Raw genomic sequence first — 22,868 nt, 5'->3', positions numbered from 1 at the left:
TATGGCTTCAAATTATTCCAACTCCTGTCCTTCATTCAACTCTGTGGGTCTATGAAGTCTGAGTGAGTCTGCAGATGTGATTCCCAGCCCCATTCAGATGCTTCCCAACCAGACCTACCTTCTTGCATTTTCCAACCTTAATGACACTCATATCCACATCTGGCTTGGGTATTAACCACATGGTACATGCACTTTGCTTAGTTGAGTTCTATTAAAGAGATACTTGGGGGAAAGGGTTTAGAAAATACAGAACTATTACCAAGAATTTACCAAGTTTAGGTCATGAATTGACATATTTTAATTAGAGTTGTACCTTGTACCCAAGGTATTTTAGTCTGTATTAAAATTTCTGAAATACTGACTGACAATAAAGTTGTCATATGGCTTAACGGTTTTGCAGATTATATTTTTGAGAGAGGTTAAAAAAATGGTCATAGATTGAACCCAAGTTTAATTTTCAGTTGCAGAGATGCAAGTATTCAACAGATTTAATGACATTATTTGTTCATATAATTTGGAGATGTTTTCAGTGGAGTGAGGCAAACACTTGTAATAAAATAGAGAAGAAATTATATGTTTGAAATTATTGCAGATCAAAATATGCAGTTTGATTAATTTTATTAAAAAAGAAGTGAGAGAAAGAGAGAGAGAGAGCAGACAACTGAGACAGATAAACAGTCAGGAAATAAAAGCCCATTACAAGCGGTAAATTTTATTATGGGATAACAGCACATAAAGCACATCTAAAATCGATGTGTCCAATGCACTTTTAATAAAGGTAATATTAAAGGTACAGTTTCTAAGTACAATATAACAACATTCATATTAGAATGAAAAGTATTTAAAAGACAACATTAAATTTCTTATTTTTCTTTACAGCTGTATTTACAAAATGAATCAAAATACTTATTTTCATATTTAAGAATCAGACAAGAAGGAGCAAAACTACGTTTGTGAATAGACTACCTGCTAAAGAGAGTTCAAAAGAGCTGGATAAAAAGGTACATGATCATCTGTCCCCATTTTAACATCAGTAGCAAACATGTGACTTAGAAATTTGTGACAACCACACACTAGTTTCGGCTTTCCCATAATTTGTACTGCTTTTGCATGGAAAAAGAATCAACCCCTGCTCCACCCACCCTTCATATTACGTTACCCCAACCGACTGAGCGCACATTGAACACAGAACATTAAAGAAATCCAGATGTGTTGTATGCCTCTTACAAACACATACAAATACTTGATATACAATGCATTAGTAAATCTTCTGCTCTCAGTGAAATAAAAAAGCTGATATAAAACAGACAGAACATGAAGAAATGTGGATTGCCTGTTAGGTTTTGCCTAATTGAGAAAAAAAAAACCCAAATGTGCAGGAGAACTTTTCTGTAATATTATCTGCGAGCATTTATTTGACCATATGAGATCAACATGAAAGAAACTTCCCAGTTTCTCAAACAAGTGAGGGGTGACATGTACACTCTAAACGGACTGTCTATACATCGAAACCCTTTAACGTTGCATATCAACGAAAATGATCAACAACACATAAAGAAACAATCCGAAAAAACATTTGAAGCATGTGAGAATTCATCCTCATGTACAAAATACATTATCACTTCAGTACACATTTGGAAAACCACAAAAAAAGACAATCAAAACCATGTATGCATCCTGTTACACCGAGAGGCACTCAGTGTGATACGTTGTGTATTATTGCAAGCATATTCTTACTGATATTTGCTACAGAGTGGAGAGAAAAGGTCAACTTTGTCCTCAAATGGCAATCCTTTCATGTACATTTTGTAACACTTAACGTGGTGCAGGAGGTTTATGCCACTGGTCTGAAGAAACCACTGTTTCAGGATAGTCTAAAATGGGGAATAACAAAAGCATACTGAGGCTCTGTTTAATCCAAGCACCACTTCCCTGCATCAGGTGAGGAACTATGCAGACACAAAAGAGGTAAATATTTAGTATCTTAAAGCCTGACAAACTACATCCTCAGTGAGTGGTTTTTACAATCAGACAAAGAAAAAAAAACACAACACTGCTGTTTCAGTTTGAATATTATCATTTTTCCCACAAACCAGTAAAGCAACCTTAAATAGCTTGTTAATTAGCAGATACTAGCTTTGCTATAAGTCAGAAGGAAATAAGTGCCTTATCCCAAGACCAAGCACACTGATACAGGTACTGGCTGGGTAATTTTACCACTATCATTTTCATTATTATTATTATTTATTGAGTCCTAATATCAATAATACATTAATATGCAATGAAATGAATTGACTAATAGGGTGGCCAGGCTTAGTAATTAATACTTTGTTCACAAAATTAACTTACCTAGCACCACACATCAGGGCAACACAAAATAAATGTCAGCACACCCTATGTCTATCAAACTAATCCTAAAGGAGGGAAGCAAACTAGAAACAGAGTTATCGTACAATATGGTGTAATTGATAAACAGATAAATATTTTCATTGGGTAGGCCTTAGTAGCAGTATTTTCCTCTTACCTATACAGACAGAAGTTACAAAGCTACCTTTATACATGTGATCAATAATAACATTAAATATGGTGAATAAACAGCCGAGAATGAGGGAGAGAGAAAGAGTGAGAAAATAAGATATACAGCATACAGGCCATGTCAAGTTCTTAGTTCTCCACCTGGGAACAGAACTGGTCAAATATACAGATGAAACATAAAAACATCCACAAAAAATCGACACAAAATAAACCAAAAAGTGATAAATAAGAGGTGTATTTACATGCAGATGTTCAAAGACTATATGCACAAAAAAAAAAAAAAAAAAAAAAAATCAAAAATAATACAAAGACATATATTATTGCTTGACATTCGATTATGGCTAAAAGTTGCTTTTCATTTTTTTTAAACTATATTCTTAAACATATTTTTAATCATAAATCCTTATCAGCTGTGCTTTGGAAAATGAGTTCTGTTAAAATGTGACGACTGACTCATAATTCTGGGTAACACACCGGCGCTCCAGCACAACTTTAAGCGTGACATAACACTGATCTTCACAATTTATGGCCAGGAACACTCATTTACACAATTTACAGCCCGGAATTCACTTCAGTTCACGTCAGGTTCAGATGTGTCTGCGCTGTCCGAACTGATAGAGCGAAGCATGTTTTTCACCGTGAAGCTGGTTCAATGTTGCCTCACAGCACTCTGCAGACCTATGAATTGTTGAAGGCATTATGTCATGCTTTTAAAACCTACACCTATTATGGATGGATCAAGCTCGGCGATTTCCAAAACACTTTTCTTTTTTTTTTTTTTTAAAGTCCAAAATAATATCAAGACCTCCTCATCCACATAACCCTGTTCCTTTGTAATTATTAAAGCCTTGTCTGGGGTTTTTATTTATTCACACACTGTGAGAACAAACACATACGCACACACATACACACTATTGCTTTTTACAAACAGACAACAGAGCAGAGACAGAAGGACCAGTACATTTTACTGAATACTATACACTGATTGAATAGCACACTTAGCATCAATCCCTTACTTAAATCGGGATATCTCAAGTGAGAATATACAGAAGGACATCACTTTACAGGCCTGTGTATAGGCGCAGTTTATAGTTAGACACAAGTATTCATGTGTTTGATGACCATTTTCTGCTATCCTGCCAATATCACAACCATACCAGTACATAAGGTGATGAACACAGAGTGATGGGGATTTATTACTTTTTGTTCTAGACTGAGAATAAAAGTTATAAGTTTGCTGTATGATCGAAGTCAATTCAAAAAGGGTGATGACTGCACTGTAGAGACCCGTAATTGTAACACAAGGCATATTGCTTGTTTTATATTGTAGAACACATTACAAGCCACTCAACCATTTAGACTTGGTTAAAAACAAAATGAAACAATTCATTTTATGAGAGAATAACTGTTTTGGTGGTAGACCTTATAGTTGAATTGTTTTATGTAATCATCAAGCAAAATTATAACAGCTTAAGAAAACTGAATTTTTTTTTTTTTTTTTACAAGATACAAACCAAATGTTTTGCAAATAAATAACAGGAAATCAGCCAAGTCTCAGTCTCTTCATTATTTTTTTTGGAACAGTAAGTGCTGTAACTGCATGGTCAGTGTGCCATGTCACCTCCTCTTATCAATTTCAAGAGGTTTGAAAGACCTCGTAAATTCAGAAAAAGAGCAAATCCACATGCTCTGCATTACTGTCCAAATGAAAGCGAGCTGCTTCTTCGGTCTACCTGTTACCTCCCTGAGCGTTCATACCTCATCCTCTTTGCTGCTCTTGCCGGGCCACTGGGCCTCTCAACCTGGATTGTCTAGCAGTGTTCCAGACTGGGTTTTCTTTTGCTGGGAGACTGAGGTTTACTCGTCGTAGAGGGCTTGTGCATATCCAAATAGCATTGGATCATAACAGAGATTATTACTTAGGTACAGCATAACTACTACAACCGAAACACAACAGATTTAGTATTGCATAAGAATATTTGGTTTCTCTAACAAAGAGGGTTATCATTTTAAAGACCCTGATGACACCGTTTTTGAACCAAAACAGATTTTTGTGTGACAGGAATTATGCTGTGTGCTGATAAAACTTGTGGTTTTGTAAAAGTGATGGGGTTTATTGTTTGTTTGTTTTTTTTTACAAATGAGATTTTCTTGAACTTGACCATAGGGGCACAGTGGTCTTTGAGTGGCTGAAAGCCCCCTTTAGGACATCAATCATGTAAAGAATTGAACAACTCAGTGATGAATCTTATGTTAATGTTAATCTCAACCACTCCTCATGGAACATCCCTGAACAAAAACATTATCTAAACCTAATGAGTACAAACAAAATATCCTCTCAAACTGAAAGCGCAAAAAAAAAACTTCCCTGAGGGGTGACAGCACAAGGCATTAACGCCTTGTACAAATTGCACGGCAGAGGAATGATAGTATGCAAACAGAAAGAAAAAAAAAAAAAAACACAAACAACTGGATTCTATGTCATGGTTGGTGACAGATGTGTTAACATGCTCTGTTGGGTTTCTAAAGGGATATCATTTTTTTTTTCTCTTTTCTTTTTTTTTTTTCCTCTTTTCTTTTTTAAAAGATATTTCTAGAAGCCGCTACTGAGATTGCTGGAATGTCTTAGGAATCCATTCTACATTATAGACGAGTAGACTGGAAAGCGGAAGCAACGACTACTGTTTGGCACATCCAGGGTTTTTTCTACCACTTTACTACCACACTGACAAGAAAGACACACTCAACAAAACAGAAGCACAACAACAAAGCATTCTGAAAATAGCACTTGTCCTACCATTTTTATGTTTCTCCCCTAATCATACAAACAACAGCTAGTCTAATTATTGCGGGAATATAGTTAAGTGCTACCTGACATCTTTTTCTCTCCCTCTTTCTCTTTCATGAGTTTATTAACCAAAACATGTTACAAAAATAGAAGCTTTACTACCAGACAAGGCTTTGAATATTCACTTTCCCTTTATTGTTTCTTCTGTGTCCTGTTGTGGCGTTGCTGGGCTGAGAGTGTGGTGAGAAGGCAGGTAAAGTCACTCAAAAACAACAACAAAAAACACTCCAAACCTTTTAAAGGAGGCTCGTGAATGTGTTTTAAGGTTAGACCTTGTACTGTATCTTTGTCATTAGGCAGTTAACTTGCTTGCTGTTTCTTTATCTTCCACTAGATGGAACAATTGGATTACAGTCAATGTGTGATCTTGGCTTGGATCATGGCTTGGATAATGTTTTGTTTTCTTGTAGTCTTCTTTACATAATATACAAAGGTTTTCATAGTACAAATTTGTACCAAATATCTTGAAAATAATGGCAAAGAATACATTTTTTTTTAATGTGGTACTCATCTAGTATTTTAAAAAATATCCCTAACATAACAAAAATCAAGAAAGCCATGAGACAGTAACATCACTACAAGCTTTGTCGGCTGTTATTGTATGTGTGCGTACTCGCTTAAAAGGAGTATCAGAGCTACATTTTGTCAGGTGTCATTACTGGCGGTTGTTGAGGTAACAGGTGATATGAGTGTCTCTAACCTGCCTTCTAATCCATACCTCTTTGTTCACCAGCGAGCAGCAACGCCAGCCATCCTAACAGACAGCCCTTACACTTCCAGACCAGTATCATCTACAGCTCCCAGGACTAGCCTCTGTGACCATGGTTCAACTTGTATTTCTTGTGCACATGCAACACATCACTAGGTTAATATACAAGTCTTAAATTAAAGAAAGGTGTAAATAAAAGTGCCTTATCAATTCAACAATTAAGAATGGTCTAACTACTAATATCATACATGTTATTTAAAATAGATTCTATAAACATTACTTTTTTCTGTATAGTAAGTACTTATGACCATATACCCTGTAGTACATTATAAAACAGGTGGAATGGACCCTTTTCATTGTGTTGGTGCCCTGTGCTTCTCCAGGGCACCTGTCCAGAGAAGGATTAATAGCAGATGGCCTTACATGATTTCACTATGCAACAATGGTGGATGGAGTCTTTGACAGCTAAAATCATTGCGTTTTCATTAGAATTACCAGAATTCTATGTTTCTTTTTTTTTTTAAACGATTGTCCATAGAGAGGTGCCGATTGCATCACCATGCTGACGGACCCTCCCTCAAAGTCGCTGTGAGTTTTCATTCCAAGCACTGCGTCCAAAAGATACAACTGAACACAAGAGAAAAAAGCGGCTGAACTTGACCAACATTTGCGCATCTGCTTTTTATTTCAGTTTGGGAATATAGTGTTTAAATGTGAGAACGCTGTGACTGTTCTGAATAAGAAAATGCTTAAAAATGTTTTTCAGGAGTGTCATCTCAAAAATAATACTGATGTAGACTTATGTCGTCATGGAATAAGTCGTCAGATATTTTAACTTCAAAAGTGGCTTGTTAACTGTTTTCCAGTCAAATGCACAGATAAATCACAATAATGACGATGCAAATACCGGTGAAAATGAATGAATGGATGAAATCGATCATGAGTTCCATGTTAGAAATGCGCATAAGAAGGTCAAGTTCAACCAGACAGAAATTATTTGTCCCTATCTCCTCTTCGTGTCCCATGGGGTGTTGGGTGCCACAAGTCTTCCAAAGAGAACTAAATTCAATAAAGTAAACCTTGAGAATCAACTCCCCAAGCCCTCCCCTCCAATGTAAAAGAAGAAGTTGAACAGCGTGCCATCTGTCCGCTCTGGTTTGTGCAGGGCACCAATAAAGTGTCTCAGATTCCTCCTCCACATTCCCCTACGGTGGGCACACTGGCACCTGGCAGGGCTGCTACCCGTCAACGGGCATGGACTGCTCAAAGTCTGATCCGAACAGCTCCTTGTATAAGGGGGGGAAGTGGGCACGCACAATGTCTGGGTATATTGCTTTGAAAGCTGTAAGCTTTTCTGTATGCCTACTGCACAGCGCTCGCAGTGTCGACACTTTGCATATCAACTGTGGAGAGAGAGGAGACAGGCTGTTTAGATTCACAGGGAGGCATGGACATGGAGCAATGGTAGTGAAAAACATTCCTCCCTACAGTGTATTTCCTCTCACACAGGGGTAAACAGACTTGTAAATATTGAGACAAGCGCTCAGGCACGAGAAAAACTTGACATTTTATATTATGGAGCTGGTAAAATTGATAAATTGCCACTTCTAATAAAAAAAGCCATTTCATGTACAATTATGGATGCTTCACTTGAAATATGTGTTACTTTAATCTAATGCACTGACAATGGCTGATATCCTGTGGATAAAGATCCTAAACAGTGGGAGATTACACTGCTACAAGGGTAAAGCATGCTTAGCAGACAGCCCCTTTCAGGGATAATGGATGAGTGTGTACTGCATCACACTGTACCTTTGTAAGTATACCATCCTCTCTGTGGTTCTTCTGCAGGACGTGCTGGAGAGCCAGTTGGATCTTCTGCTGGAGTTTCTCTACCTTCACCTTCTCCTGGAGCCAGGATCGGTCTGGAAAGTAAATTATCACAACCTTTTGTTATTGCACAAACACAGGAAGTCATCCTAACAGTGCAACTTAGGTCATGTGAAAAGTAATAACGCATTAGATACTAATTTTAGTAAAGTATTAATGGGTAAAGAAAACAACAGGGCAAAAGTTCCTTGACATGGTGAATGTGTGTCTGCCTTTCTTTCCCATTGCACTGTGAGTGACACCTACCAGCAGACATCAACACAAAGGCGGAGAACAGGGCGATCTCATCCTCAGACAGGTGCATAGAACACAAGTTTTTCCCAAACTCGAAGACGGAGCTGATCAAGTCGTCACAGCCTGCCACAGCAAAGGACAGAGAGAGAGGGCTTAGGATGAGGAAGACCAAAGAACAACACTCACTCTTGATCTTTATTGGGAGAGAGGCACACAGGGAGGGGAGAGGAACGGGAAGGAATGAAAAAGAACGGCATGCTGACAGCACATGGGAACGTCTTAAGCAGAACAGGCAATGCTTTTACTGAGTTTTGCCTCCCAGACGAGTCACGTTTGGCAGATCGGTGGTGTTATGCAAGCCAAAATGAGGTCACTATTGAGGCTTTTAGTTAAATCAATTATCGGGCATAGAGAGAGACAGGCGGATGCCACCGCAGCTCGGGAAGCCCATCACTCTGCCTCCCCCGCTGCGGACCCCTCTGTACAGAATACACAGGACACTGGGACTCACAGACATGCTCACTCATATACTCACACAAACTGGGAGTTACAGAGAATGGTAAACTTACACCAAGAAACAGAATTCAGCATATCTACTTCCACTATGGGACACATTTGCATTTTTTTTTTTTTTTACCTCAGAAGGCACATGGAAATGCAAGAAAATCCATGGCGGAAAGCTTAGTAATGTCATGGCAGTCAAACACGAATGCTATTTGAGCTATCTGAAATGTTTTATGTCAGACTATCAATGATAGTTTTGATAGCGCTCTCCCTAAAGACACTCCGCCTGGCTTTATTTATTCCACAGTTACAGGAGCCATATGCAGCAGAGCCTTACTAACATCTCTGTTCTACCATAAATAACCGTTGCAGAGACAGCAATGCCAGGTGAGGCAGGGATGAGTGCCCAGTGTTTGCTTCCAGGCCTTCAGCATTGTGTAGAACAGAACAGCCTACTCTAATTTTGGCTATTACACCAAGGAAAGGAGTAAGACACTGTAAGAAGAAACACACACAAGGTAACACAAATACACACATGCACACAGCCACTCACGCACATGCACACCTACACCCACTCCGCTTACCTAATGACTTGAACACATCAGGTCCGGCATACTTTCCATCAAAATAGACTGTGTTGTTTTGTGAGTCAAAGGCACGGCACATTCTGACAAACACAACTTCCAAAGAGCCTGTGGAGACAGACAGGAACAAGATGCTGAATCTGAGCTTTGTTCCTTCTTTTTCCCTAGCAGTTACACATCAGTCAGGGATGCAAAACACATGATTGTGCTTTGTGCTATTCTTCTACAATATGAGTAACACAACCACTTTGAAATAAAGAAAACTGCCATCAGTGGAAAAAAAAAGACCTCTGCAGATGATAATATCATAGACAGAAGGCTATTCTTCCATAATGACATGCCAGATAAAATTTGTGCTTCATTCAGTCGTGACGGTGCTTATTCATTCAACCTTTATTTAGCAAGATAGGTAGGGAATTTATTCTATCCTGCAATTTGTAGCACTCTGTGGGAGTGGATAAGAGGATCAAGTAAATGTAACAGAAGCCATTACTGCCTCTAAGGGAGATGCTACTGTTTTAAAATGTCATGTCTGACAAGGGATCTCAGTCTTTATTTCATAATTCATATTGGCTGTGCTAATGTAAATAGTACCGTGGGAAAGACCCAGGAGAGGTGTTTGTTTGCTGCATGTATGATATGTGAGTATGTGTGAGCTTGAGCATCTGTATTTATACATAGGTGCACAGAGCAGAGCTATAGCTGCGTTTAATATTCTGTAACTATGTTTACGTGAGAGCAGTTGTCAGGGAAAGGAGAAGGAAATGGCAGCCGTCATGATAGGTATTATCTGAGCTCAGGAACACATTGCTTATCTAATGCTGTGTCCATCCCTGCTATGTACGTAATGAACAGAGGAAAATAGAGAGCGACAGAGACAGAGAGGAAACAGGCAGGGAGGGGTCTCATCTCTGTGACACTGTCTGTGCGTGTGAAGAAGAGGGCTTTGTGCAGTCAGGTCAGCTACGCCCTTGTGGCAATGCCAGAGGGGGGTGGTGGTGGTGGTGGTGGTGGTGGTAGTGGTGGTGGTGGGTGAGTTTGACGGCAGCAAGCCATGTTGACAGGCTGTCATACCTGCTTTCAGCAGCACTATCTGATCGTTCTGACACAGCTCCATGAAGCCATCGATGCGCTTGGCGAACTCCACCACATACTGAATGGCCTCTGTTATTTTGATAGCACACAGCTGCCACATGACTTCCCTGGGCTAAGAAGAGATAGGACAGAGAATGGGTTATCTGCTTTAAAACAATGGATTTGATTACTGTAACTGCTGTAGAGGCCAACAAAGGCCAAGTTGCGGTTGAACTACCTTGCTCTGGTAGCTCTCCACCTCCTCCTGCAGAAAGGCCTGCCAGGTCATCTGCTGCAGCTCCTCCCTCAGGTACTGACATGTCTCCATGTGTGACTTGGAGATGTTCTGGGCCAGGTGCTCTGAAATACAACCATCATCACAAACTCAGAAGATCATAGTTGAGATCTGAATGTTACTCACAAGGCAATGTGAAAGTGAAGACCTCACTGATGAAATATGCCACAGGAAAAGAAGATTTATTTACTGAGCTTTCAAGAAGGAGGAGAGGCGGATACGCGTGGGCTTTTTTGACTGGGAAAAGGCTTGTTGACATTTTCTTTTACTGCCTCCAGGAAGCTCATAGCTTAAGGTTGAGGCAAAGCCAATCTAGTTATGACACAAATGCATGGAGAGGAGGAGGGGCGCCACGTTACTCACTGAAACAAAGGTCACATTTTCTCTGAGAGAAATATTGAGTATAAGAATTTAAATGGTTTTGAAAACACATCTGTTAAAAGGAGTTCCTAGGCACAGGGGAGCCTAAAAAAATGATTTCCCCAGACGCCTGCCCTGCTGGATCCTGATTGGCCCTAATTAATGGAAACTAATTACAAAAAAGAGGCTCTTTTAATGAGTGTTGGAGATGAGTCTCCAACCTCCTGCTATTTTAAGCAACCTTTGTGTCGTTTGCCCCACGGTTGAGTTGTTCTCCCCCTCCTCCATTTTTCTGTCTCTCCACTTGTCTCCCCCTGTCTCTCTCCTGCTCCTTACCTAGTTCAGCCATGGACACGGTGGGGGAGGTTTCTCCGTTGGTGAAGGAGCAGTAAGGGAAGAAGCCAGAGCCAGGGGCAAAGTCGCAGATGGGCTCCGGCTTGATGCCGTTGATGTCCAGGCCTGACTGGTCAGGAGATGGCTGGATGTCCAGGTAGAAGCTGCTGACTGCCGAGTCTGGTTTGCTGCCATCAGGGGTGTGACCATCCATGTAGCCACTGAGGTCATCATGGAGCTCTGTGAGGCCATTGGCTGAGAGGCCATAGCTAGGTGTGAGCGGCTCCGCCTCCCCGGGCTGTTGTTGGTGGTCACGCTGCTGCTGCTGCAGCCGGTGCTTCTGGACCTCAGCATAGAGGCTGTCTCGCTGCTTCTTCGACATGCGGCCAAACTTCACCGCTGCAATTAGCAGGACAAAACATGCATGAAACTCCAGTGAAACAACATAAACATTTAGCAGATTTGATAGATTTCCATACATGGCATCTAGAAGCCTTTCTGCATAAAGGAAAATAGGTTGCTAACAACATAACTTGTATGTATTCAAAATAATATGAAAGCCTTAGGTAATAAGTGTATAAACTGTTTACGAAATTATACGTTCTTTCATGCAATCTCCATTTTACCAAGATATGTTCTGAAACAAATAGACTTACTAAAATACTGTCTAGAATAAACTGTATTTTTTTCATTCTAATATAGCAGTCTCTCTGCACCCTATGTTCCAAGATACTGACACTCATATCTAGAAAATGTCAAATATGAGGTCATTTGTCAATTTGTGCTCTCCTCTGACACAGTAACACATCACTAATCTATGTTGAAGTCGTACTATATATTTCAATTAGACCAATAGATTCCTGCTACTGGTGACATATCCATTATACTGATGTACAGTACTATAGAGTGAAATACTCTTTTAACAGATAACACTGATAACAAAAAAGCAAATCTCCATATTTCAAGTAGAATCATTACCAACATAGATGATTACAAAATGAACAGCTTCATAAATAAAGAGGCAGGGACCAACAGCTTAGTAGCCACTCCAACATGAAACAGGCTAAGTCACCGCCTCCTGTTTCAAGGTTTCCAGACTAAACAGTGGTGCTGAGAATGAGACTCCTTGGCCGGAGTTCTAGGGGCCTGGCAGTATGTCAGCCGGTCACAGTGTGTGTGCATGTGTGTGTGTTTGTCTACGCACAGTGGAAAGTGAGTGGAGCGACACAGAGGAGAGTGCGGGCAGATGGGCTCGGGTGTGTTGAGTGAAGGCAAGAGTCACCTTCGTCTGTCCTGATTGTGCTTGTATGTGGACATGTGAGAAAAGTGTGTGTCTATGCAAAGGCACACATAAGAGCTAATGCACTTCTGTGTTTGTTACATTCATGAATATTTATGCATGTGTGTAAATGAATTTAAGCAAAGTATAGTGCATTAAGATCTGCCAGATGTTCAGGTTTCCACTTGTCTGTGTGCATTCCTGTGTGCTTGTGTTGGACGAAAACCTGATTACAAGTTCCATCATAGCTATGCTCCGTTCTGATAGAATCTCTTTAGCCCAGCCCAGTCTGGACCAGCCTGGCACAGCAGGAGCCCTCCAGCACACATTTCCACCTGTGTGCTCCCATTACTGCATCTCAGCTGCAGCAGAACTAATGACAACCTCTAACAATCTCCTATTTCATCAAATTTAGTTTCTATCACAGCAACAAATTAGGCCCACAGACAAAGCGCTCACCTGCTCCTGGCTGACAATGAACATAGAGTGACATCTTAGCATGTGTTCATGTCAAGATTTCAATGCTAAGACGTCACTCTATGTTCATTGTCATCCAGGAGCAGGTGAGAGCTTTGTCTGTGGGCCTGATTTGTTGTGTCCCTGTGAGAATATTGGCATTCATGATGTCTTTGTGTGCTTTCTTTGTCTTTCTACCAAGATGCCAATGCACAGAACCACAACATTATAAAGCCACGAATGAACAACCAAAGGATAGTAATGATAATGAAAAAATAGCATCTGTGTTAATGGCACCTGAAAAGCTGTGAGTTAAGCTGTTGCAATACAGTAACTTTTTTTTCTCTTTTGTGTAATATACCTCAGGCTCATCATTTTTTTCTGATTTTCTCGGATGTCCAGAAGTTGTGTTTCCTGTGGCTTGGACCACTTTAGTCTACAGTGTCCTGTTGCAATAAGACCAGCTCAGAAAATGTGATCATAAAAAGTAAAGAGTAAAATGAGTACATAAAATGCATATTAGCAAGTAAAAAATGTTAAACTATAAAATGATAAGTGGTAGACTTTAAATCTGATTTATACTTAGATTTGTTTATGCTTTTCAAAATAAATAGATACATTCCTGGATTGTTTAAAAATAATATAATGAGCACTAAATGTACTCTATTAATAGAGTATAAAATGGCAATTTGACATTTAGTTTCCTATGAGGACATTTTTTCCTCTCTTAACCACCATCACAGGGAGGCCAGAGTCCACCACAGCATCCCTGGAGCGCTGGCTCAAAGGCACTTCAGTAGAGCAGATGCTTGCCCACACAGGGGCTTGAACCTGGGCTCTTCACCTCTCTTTACTCACTGTGCCACCCAGCTGTATCCGCCCACCAATATCTCCTCTTCCATCGAGTACCTACCATCTCGTGACATGCCCACTGCCAGGCACTTCTGCAGCCGGCAGTGCTGGCAGCGGTTGCGGCTGGTACGGTCGATCAGGCAGTTCTTCTGACGGGGGCAGGAGTAGGCTGCATTGCTCTGCTGACTCCTCCTGAAGAAGCCCTGCACAGGAAAAGGGCATGGAAACAACTCAGGTTACAGGATGAACCACTATGGGTGGAAAATGTTCTGTGACTGAAGGATCGATTCATGTCTTTATAGTGTTTCTGTGCTGATAAAATTCGTCACTGATTGATTGTGATTTACTCTATTCCTTCTGGAGATATTTTTAATTTTATTGTTGCCAAACAGATTAAATAACAACACTGCCGTGATGGTATTTTCCAGGCTGTTACACTGTAGTGTCTGGCATTCAAAGAGCGCTGTATTTCACCAGTGTGTACAGCATGAGGGTGGTGTGTTTGGGTAGGAATGATAACAGTGGATGGTATTTTTCTTCAGTGGGGTTATTAGTGTTGATTAACACAGCACTGGCATGTGCAGTGCTAAAGGATTGCGAATGCACACCGACTGGATTCCTCATCCTTTGACTTAATGAATTGATTCCAGCACATCATTAACATGCCCCACTCTACTGCTCCATACACATATGTCTTAATTAGCTGCTCATTGGCTGTTTAATTACAAGAAAACAGCTGACAGCTGCCAAGTTGCTTTATAATGGAAGCCATTATGGAAACAGGCTATAACTGCCAGTGACAAGCAGCACTCTTTAATAATGCTATGATTTATGGTCCAAACTTTTGTACTCGCACATATCATTAAAGGCCTCTCTGCCTGGACTAATTAGCAATCATTAAAGATAGATTTCAGCAGTTTATTCTTTAGTGTTTTGTTCCTTCCAGCTCCTGTGTGAGGGAGAGGAGCGCTGGGAAGAACAGCTGAAAGGAACCTCTCTCTCTCTCTCTCTCCTTCATACACACACACACACACACACACACACACACACACGAGCAAACAGCAAAGGTGCAGGCTGGCTGAGGAATGCTAATGATGTGCCTGGTGACAAGCACGGGGACAAGAATACACTCTAAGCACAAAATTCCCCTCACTGTGAATGGCTGGTGCATTTGAAACAGTACAAAAGGCGGCTTCAATGGAAGCAACACACTGTAGCAAACAGCCAACAATCTGCTATAATTCAAAGCACTCTCCTTTTGATCATTTTATTTCAAGAAGAGCAGGCTGCAGCAAAAGCAAAAAAAAGCAAAAAAAAAAAAAAAAAAAACAGTGAAAAGACATGTCCCTGGAAGGGAAAGGCAGAGCAAGGCAGAGGAATGACTCTGTCCTACTAATTGTGGTTTTCTGTGATGTCCTCTGTGGTGCTTGACCACTTTAATGATCATGTTTTGTGTGTTTACACTTCGCAGTCCCTCTCAAAATCTTCGTAAAACTTCAGCAACATTTTCAAACGTTTTTCCTAGCAAGCAACTTTCTTTACTTCCTCAATTTCTCAATTCTCAGCTCTGCCAGCCCCCCACATACACACACACACACACACACACTCGCGCACCACTTCCCATGACACAAACAGATTCGGTCTCTTGATGCTTACCTTACAGCCTTCACATGTTATCACACCGTAATGGATGCCTGATGATTTGTCTCCACAGATCTTGCAGGGAATTATTTCGATTTGAGCTGCGGAGAAGAAAAGAAAATGAAAGAAAAAAAAAAAAATCAACATTTTGCTGTCACAAGTCACTGTACAACACCCTCACCATGGATCCATGTTGGTACATGAAAGAGCAATGTGCTTAAAAACATCTCATCCGTTGGCTTTTGAATCCTCACTTCCACAGAGCATTAGCTGAATATTTACAGAGTTATGAGTGTGTGTATTAGCGCGTATGTGTGTGTGAAAGGGAAGGAGGCCATTTTAAGTCCTCACAAGCAGCCAATGTAAACATGGTGTCAATTTGCATCCTAAACACAACTTACATAACGAAAAGCCCAGCTACCCACAAAGCTTAACACACCAGAGTAGCACTAATACTAGCCTTGTGCAATGACAAAGGCCCATTTAGCCACATGAGGAGATGTATTCCCTGTTGGAAAACTTTACTTCATGAAGCCTCTTAAACTTCAAAAACCATAAAAACCTCAGGAGTAAATCCACTGCGGCCACAAAGAATCATAACATGCCACTGTGCTGGATGCAGCCTTGGCAGTGACTGTGTGTGTGTGTGTGTGCGCGTCTGTATACGCTCTAGAGAAAGTGTTCAGTGGGGGCTCGGCTGTTGACAGGCCTGTGATTCAGTCGCCATAGAGGACAAAAGCGCAGAGAGGACAGGCCTCATCCATCGTTGGCCTTCTCTTCAGGAGCAGACCACAGGCCAACACAACACAACACAACAGACAGAACACACAGACATCAGAGGCACAGAACTCCCAGCCCGTCCCGCAGCTCTCAGCTTTATCACTGCAGCCACTGATGCTACATCCCTCTTCACCTCCACCTCCCCCTGTCTTCCTCTCTCTCTCTCTCTCTCTCTCTCCCTCCAGAGATCTCTATCTCACAGCCCTCCTCCACATCTCCAACATCTCGGTCCCGCCATCCCAACAGTGCAGTGCAGCGCCAGACGAACTCCGCTATCTGATCTAAATCGAGGAAAGATCACCGCGGGATATTTTCTCACGATGTAATGTTTTCTCCAACCAGCCATGCAGCCAACCAATCAGAGTACAAGCAGCTATTGCAACACAAGTCTATACCAATTAGGGGAGGAATATTATGATTTTCTGCTTAATAAGATGCAATAAAAATGATAGTGATTAAGAAGTGGTAGTTCACTATGTCATAGTGTTACATCAGCCTCTCCCCTCCAGCCAGGCCTAACTGTCTATACTATAAACCCTCATGTCTCCTCCCAAGACTAGAAGCCTCATATATCCCTCGTACACCTTAACAACCAACCTCTTTAAACTAGTTTGATCACATCAAAAGTACTTTTGCTGAGGTTCAATCCAGAGATCCCTGCCCATTTTAATCAGCTGCCTAGGAGCCTGTAATGTGTCATGTGGATAATGTCCTTGTCCCTGAGGCATGCCCGGGAGAGGCCCTTAACACAGAGCCTCTAATCCACTAACCCCGGAGCCACACTCTATTCATTCAGGAATCTGTGTCTGTTCTCCTCGCGCTGCTGGAGTCAACAAGACCGGCCATGTTTACATGGAATTAGCCTACATTTTAGTAAAATGAACAAAAGGGAGTGGTGGAACATGCACAATTAATTCTCCTCCAGACAACACCTCCTGTGATTTGTGATTTTCTCATACAATGGAGGGCACTGCACCTCGTTGGCCTGGATTAGAGTGAAATCCAGGCAGGAGGCGGGCTTTGACAACCTAACTGAGAGGGTTAATTTATAATTAATCTTTTCCTTACTGTGCACAGTTGCTTGTTATTTCGGATAGGACTATCTCTGTATGAGTGCACTCTATTGTTTGTTTTTGTGTTCTCCCTGCATGAGCATTAGCAGTGCAGTGTGTTTCGACTCCTTTAGCATTTTCAGCCTCATTACTTACATAATTTGTTCTGACATGCACTCGCAACAACTGAAGCGTGCTGTAATTATGACTAGCTGCGGTTATGGTGAACTAAGGGTTGTAGTGACAAGCCCCAGCCATTGGGTGGCAGTGCAGGGCTGTGGCTATGGTTGTCTTACCAAGTTGAGCCAAGCTTCCACCCACCCTATCCAGCCCACAGGCTTTTGGCTCTGAGCTCCAGCCTCTGATAGCTCCAGGCTTAGGCTGCTGCTAGCTTCCCCCACCCCCACAGCATAGCTGTGAGATGCCTTCATCTCTCCTGAAGAAGCCGAGCTGGCTGGGCGCTCGCTCAGGCCTGACAGAGGCTGTGCCACATCAGGTGAAAGCAGTGGGAGTAGAGACGCGGGGGTGCCAGGCTGGGCAGGGTATACACACACACACACACACACACACACACACACACACACACACTCACACACACACACTCACACACACACACACAACCATGCTTCACAAAGCCCTATCTGCAGCAGGAAGGCCCTGAGTGCACACAGCCTCACCAGCTAACACCCTCTCACTCCACCACTGCACAAGCCCCTGGATGCTCAGTGCACTCAACAGTAAAAAGGGTTTGTCTCTGGACCGGCTGAGGCAGGCTCTGTAGTTTCTTGTATGAGAAAAGACCTCAGTGTGAACATATAGTTATTTCCACACTGGGATAAGCTGCTTTCAAAAAGAGCTGGACAGTGGGGTCAGGGAGAATAAATAACACAATGGAGATCAAATGCACCATGAAGTCACCTACACGATCAGCCTAAGTCAATATTTGTATATCTGCTATGACTGTGCAAGTTGTCCTCTTGAGTGGCCGGTCATGGGGCCCCTAAGCTACACTTCAGACACTGAGAATGATTTAAACTGAATTCACACAGGGAGTCAGTCAAACAAAAAGGCTTGCGCTTATAAGCACTCCCAATCTGGCAGTCAATATCTATTGACATGAGCTGCAGTGTTAACTGCCTCTTGGTGTGAAACAGGCAGCTGCTGGCTCGCTTGAGCTTGACCAGCACAGTGCCACTGATCCCATTCACCGCGCCTGCCTGCCTCCCTGCCTGCCTGCCTCCCTGCCAGCCAGCCCTGCCTGCTCTGTTTATGACATCAAAGCCAGGCACAGTTAGACGGGCAGCCATGCTAAAGCCCATCCCCGCAGCCTGCCGCTCCTCACAGCACTGTGAGATGGCCTCTGCACGCGGGCCACTTCAAAGACACCTGCTGAGACGCTAAGATTATGTGTGAATCACACTGCAGCACAATCCCACCACACGCATAACCGTAAGGGCCAGACCATGGCTCAAGACGGAGTTCCTGTATGCAGCATTGCAGCCTGGCGTGGGTGTTTTGGACAACGGGCATGGCAGAGAGACGAGACAGTCAAGCCGAATGCTAAAGCTTGTTCTTTGTCTGTGGCTGAGCAGTTCAAGGACACTGATTCACCACACTAGCAGGGCTTTTGAGGGGATGACGTGTCAGTCAGAGCACATGTTCAATAGGACAGCGTGCTTTCTGCATGTTCACCCAGTGCCCTTCACTGTCTTCTCCACAAGACACTGCTAAAACTACACTACATTATCAAAGACCTGGAAACCCACAGTCAAATGTTAACACCCACAACAATTTGCCAAACGCACACTAACAGCTTACAGGGGCCCTGTCAAGTTTATTTTATTATGAGCATCACATAGGGAGACACTGTCAAACAGAATACTTTCCTCCTATGCCCTGCAAATGCACTATTGCCTCATTTAAAGATGTAGAGAATCAGCAAGACATCATGAAAAATGTAAAGCAGAGAAATATATTGGAAAAACTGGTGAAATCTTTAAAAAATGAGGGTACTCTGGTGGTTTCAAAACAAAAAGTGTACACTGAGATGAACCTGCTATTATTAGTTTTTGGTAATTTTCTTTTCATACTTTATACATATCATATTATCAAACAAAAAATTAATGGTAGCATGCCTTCAATGTAGGAAATAAAAACTCGACAGGCTTGTGCAAACATGGAAAATCACTAGTCAAAATCTCCTGACTGTTCCCACTGAACCCTTGGACTACTGACATAACGTTGAAGGATTAAGATTATCCCTTACATTACAGACCCATGCCCAGGCCACCGTCATAATGCTGAGAGCTTAACCCATTACTCGATTGGACCATTAAATCATTTTCTCATGGCCTGATGATTCATGATAGACGTGCACAATAAATGAGGTCTGAAACTGAGGCTTCTATATTGTTCTGTACTGTACATGTAGAGCGTTTTTTCTGCCATTGGCTCATTTACAAAGCATTTTGAAAGAAAGCATGTGAGGCATTTGGAGGGAAAACACATTTGCTTATCTGTGCGTCGTGGTGTGTGAGCACGTATGTGTGTGTGTGTGTGTTGTGTTGACAGCTGTCAATGACAGTGACGCAAGCCAGTGGGCTCATGTCAGAGATTATGTAAGGAACTGGACAGGGCACAGCATTATGAGCAGATTAACAATTCTTCTCTCATCAGACAAACCGTGTTAATACATTCGCCTTTTATAATATTTTGCAACAAAACCAAACAAAAGCTGATAAGGATCACATGCCTGCTCCTTGGACTGTTACACAAAAGCAAATTTTCTTAAAAACGGAGCGTTTTAAACACGGTCAATACACAAACACTACTGGCAGTGAACTGGCTGGCAAAGGCACAGTAGGCAATGTTCCTCCATCATTATGTGCAGCTATTTATTTTGCTACATGAACTTCCCATTTGGCGGTGGAGATCAGCTGTCGGTTGATAAACAGAGTCTTCTCTAAACAGATACCCATGACAGTCAGATCTAGCTGTAGAGAGACGACAGCCTAACAAGAGCTGGAATCAGAATTCTGCCTCTTTTCATCTGCCAGGGCTCTGCTGTCATGTGAAGTTGCACAACACAATACTTTTTTATTCCCATTTATGCAGCAGAAGAAAGGTTATTTGAATGTCAGCAGCAAAGGACAGTCGTGGCACGGAACACAGGCTGAATAGTATAAATGTGTTATTTGTTTAGGGATCGGAGGCAGTTGGCATATTACCACAGAGCTGTTCTAATGGCATTTGCTGGTTTGTAGCACAAAGAAAACACACTACAAGCACTGTATAAAAAAAAAATCACCTGCAGACCAAAACTCTATATCATCACTTTAAACAGCTTCCATTCAATTTATACACACGCTGAAGTCATCAAAAAATATTCTGACCATAGGGATTAGAGGAAGGAAAGACATAATTGACACATTTTGATGTCTTTATGCTGCATCTTGCTAATTCCCCCCCAATCATTTAGCTGCCTAAGCTGTGATCCCCCTTCACTGGAGACCAGCTATATTTGAAGAGATATTTCTGTTTCAAAAGATGGGCTCTCTAAGCCTTTCCCTATTATTCCTTCATAGCAGCGCAGTGACTTTGCTAAAGCTCAGGTCTGGACAATTGCCCTGGGCTGCTTTTTGGATGAACTCATGCGTACATCTCTGTGTTTGTTTGTGTGTGAGGCCTATTAATATTTCAACACTGCCCAACTCCAGATGCCTGTACAACACAGCAGTGCTTCTCTCTTCATGTCTCTCCCTGTATTTACTTGACTGTTTTATTGAAGTGCATTCTGACACCCTCTATGAGGGGGGAGCGGGAGAGAGGAAGATGTATTCCCAAACCGCAGCACAAGACATCTCTCTCCATGTCTCTTTCTCCACCGGCGTAACAGTAATTTGGGCACTAATTTATGTGTTGTTGTGGCAAAGATTGACGAGCTTCCTGACTGGGAGTCTGCGCGCTTGCACTCTAGGGGAAACAACAAAAGCCTGGGTTTACCGAGCAGACGAGCACGATGAAGGGTAGCATGTGTGCGGCGCTCCTCTCCCCTCCCTTGCTTGCCCCACCTGAGCTGAAATCTCTCTCCCCATCACTCCTACCTACCTCTATCCATCTTCCCCCCACCTATCCCCTTCTTGTCTGTGACTGCAGTGACAAGTGAAGTTGTGCCCGTGTGCTGGGGACCGGAGGGCATGTCCCTTCTGTGTGTGCGTGCGTGTGGGCGTACATGTGTGCCAGGAGGGAGAAAGGCTCACACTGTTTACTCTGATGGCAAATTTACAATCTGTAGACAGCACTAACTTATGCATTCTACCAGCCCCTAGTTAGTCATAGAGAGCTATGAGAGCTGAATAAAAAAAGTCTGTGTTGCAAATATTTACATGCTTTGTCTAACTATTTAGATCATTTGGTTTGGGCCCTTCATAAAATAGAACGAGATACATCTTCTATTATGATGACATGCGTTTTTGAATGGAAATAGAAGTTCTTACATTGTAAGTCTGAGTTACAGTTGCTTGTGCATTGTTTGCTTCACTCACATATTGCGCAGCAAGGCATTGGGATGCACCAAAACTCAAAATCACCGAGGCTGAAATCACACAGGACCGACTGACTGACTGGTGCAGGAGCTGCTGTTTGAATTCTAAGATTTAGCTGAGGATCGTGTGACGCTCCTGAACCTTTAGTCTGACCACTTGAACTAAGCAGGCAACGGTTAAAGCCTTGATTTTGTGGTACAGTGCTTTAGTGAAGCACCTCTCAGCCCCCATCTCCCTGCAGGGACAGCAGCATAGTAGGCTCCTTTAGAAATACACAGGAATATATAAATAATGAATCCTTCAAAACATCCACTGCAATTACACGCAGAAACCTTTACATAACAACAAAGAGCCTTGTTCCATTGCACCAGGGAATTTGCTACTGCCACACTGTACAACTTCCTTCCTCCTATAATTGCTGTATTAGTATGCATTTCTGTAAGACAACTAGGATTCGGCTGTGGGTTTTTGAATAGGATCTTTCTACTGTTTCACACAAAGAAATCAAAACTTACATCCATACAATTTCCTGCATGGTCTTTTCTGCCAGAGGGGTGACAGAGTATATGTGCATTTTAGACATTTGCAAAGTGCATATTTGGGTGCATCAGTTATGGTGGATATAGGGGGGAGTAAGAGGGGTGTGGGGGGGAGAAGAAGAGGGAGGCTGGAGGTCCCGTCTCATGCTGCTGCTCAGGGTCAGTGGGTCAGCGGCACGCGGCCAGAACACACATGGAGAGCAGGCTGAATAGTTCAGCTGACAGTAATTGTCCCTCTGTGGTCTCCTTAGGAAAACATGTTTCCAGACAACGCAGACTGGCTGCACGGGCCAGATAGTAATCATGATCTTGATTTGCTCCATCGAAGAGGGAAGCTCAGCGTAAGCCTCCAGCTATGG

General features: G+C 42.1%; 1 protein-coding gene across 2 annotated transcripts in view; it reads right to left on the bottom strand.

Annotated features, from left to right (window-relative positions):
• Nucleotides 1-696: 696 nt before the first annotated feature.
• The window catches only part of roraa (RAR-related orphan receptor A, paralog a), a 194,271-nt gene continuing 172,099 nt past the window's right edge, over nt 697-22,868 (bottom strand). For both annotated transcript variants that reach the window (XM_067589797.1, XM_067589798.1), the window contains 9 exons: nt 15,610-15,695; nt 14,015-14,156; nt 11,370-11,765; nt 10,617-10,738; nt 10,379-10,511; nt 9,305-9,412; nt 8,229-8,339; nt 7,905-8,017; nt 697-7,495 (listed from right to left, as the gene is read on the bottom strand). In XM_067589797.1, the coding sequence (XP_067445898.1) occupies nt 7,331-7,495; nt 7,905-8,017; nt 8,229-8,339; nt 9,305-9,412; nt 10,379-10,511; nt 10,617-10,738; nt 11,370-11,765; nt 14,015-14,156; nt 15,610-15,695 (1,376 nt within the window). In that variant the 3' untranslated portion in view covers nt 697-7,330. The remainder of the gene's footprint in view (nt 7,496-7,904; nt 8,018-8,228; nt 8,340-9,304; nt 9,413-10,378; nt 10,512-10,616; nt 10,739-11,369; nt 11,766-14,014; nt 14,157-15,609; nt 15,696-22,868) is intronic.

This window comes from Thunnus thynnus, chromosome 5 (genome assembly GCF_963924715.1).
Source record: "Thunnus thynnus chromosome 5, fThuThy2.1, whole genome shotgun sequence".
Classification (NCBI taxonomy): Eukaryota; Metazoa; Chordata; class Actinopteri; order Scombriformes; family Scombridae; genus Thunnus; species Thunnus thynnus.
The sequence above is the reverse complement of the archived record's forward strand: the minus strand, read 5'-3'. Positions and strand labels throughout refer to the sequence as shown.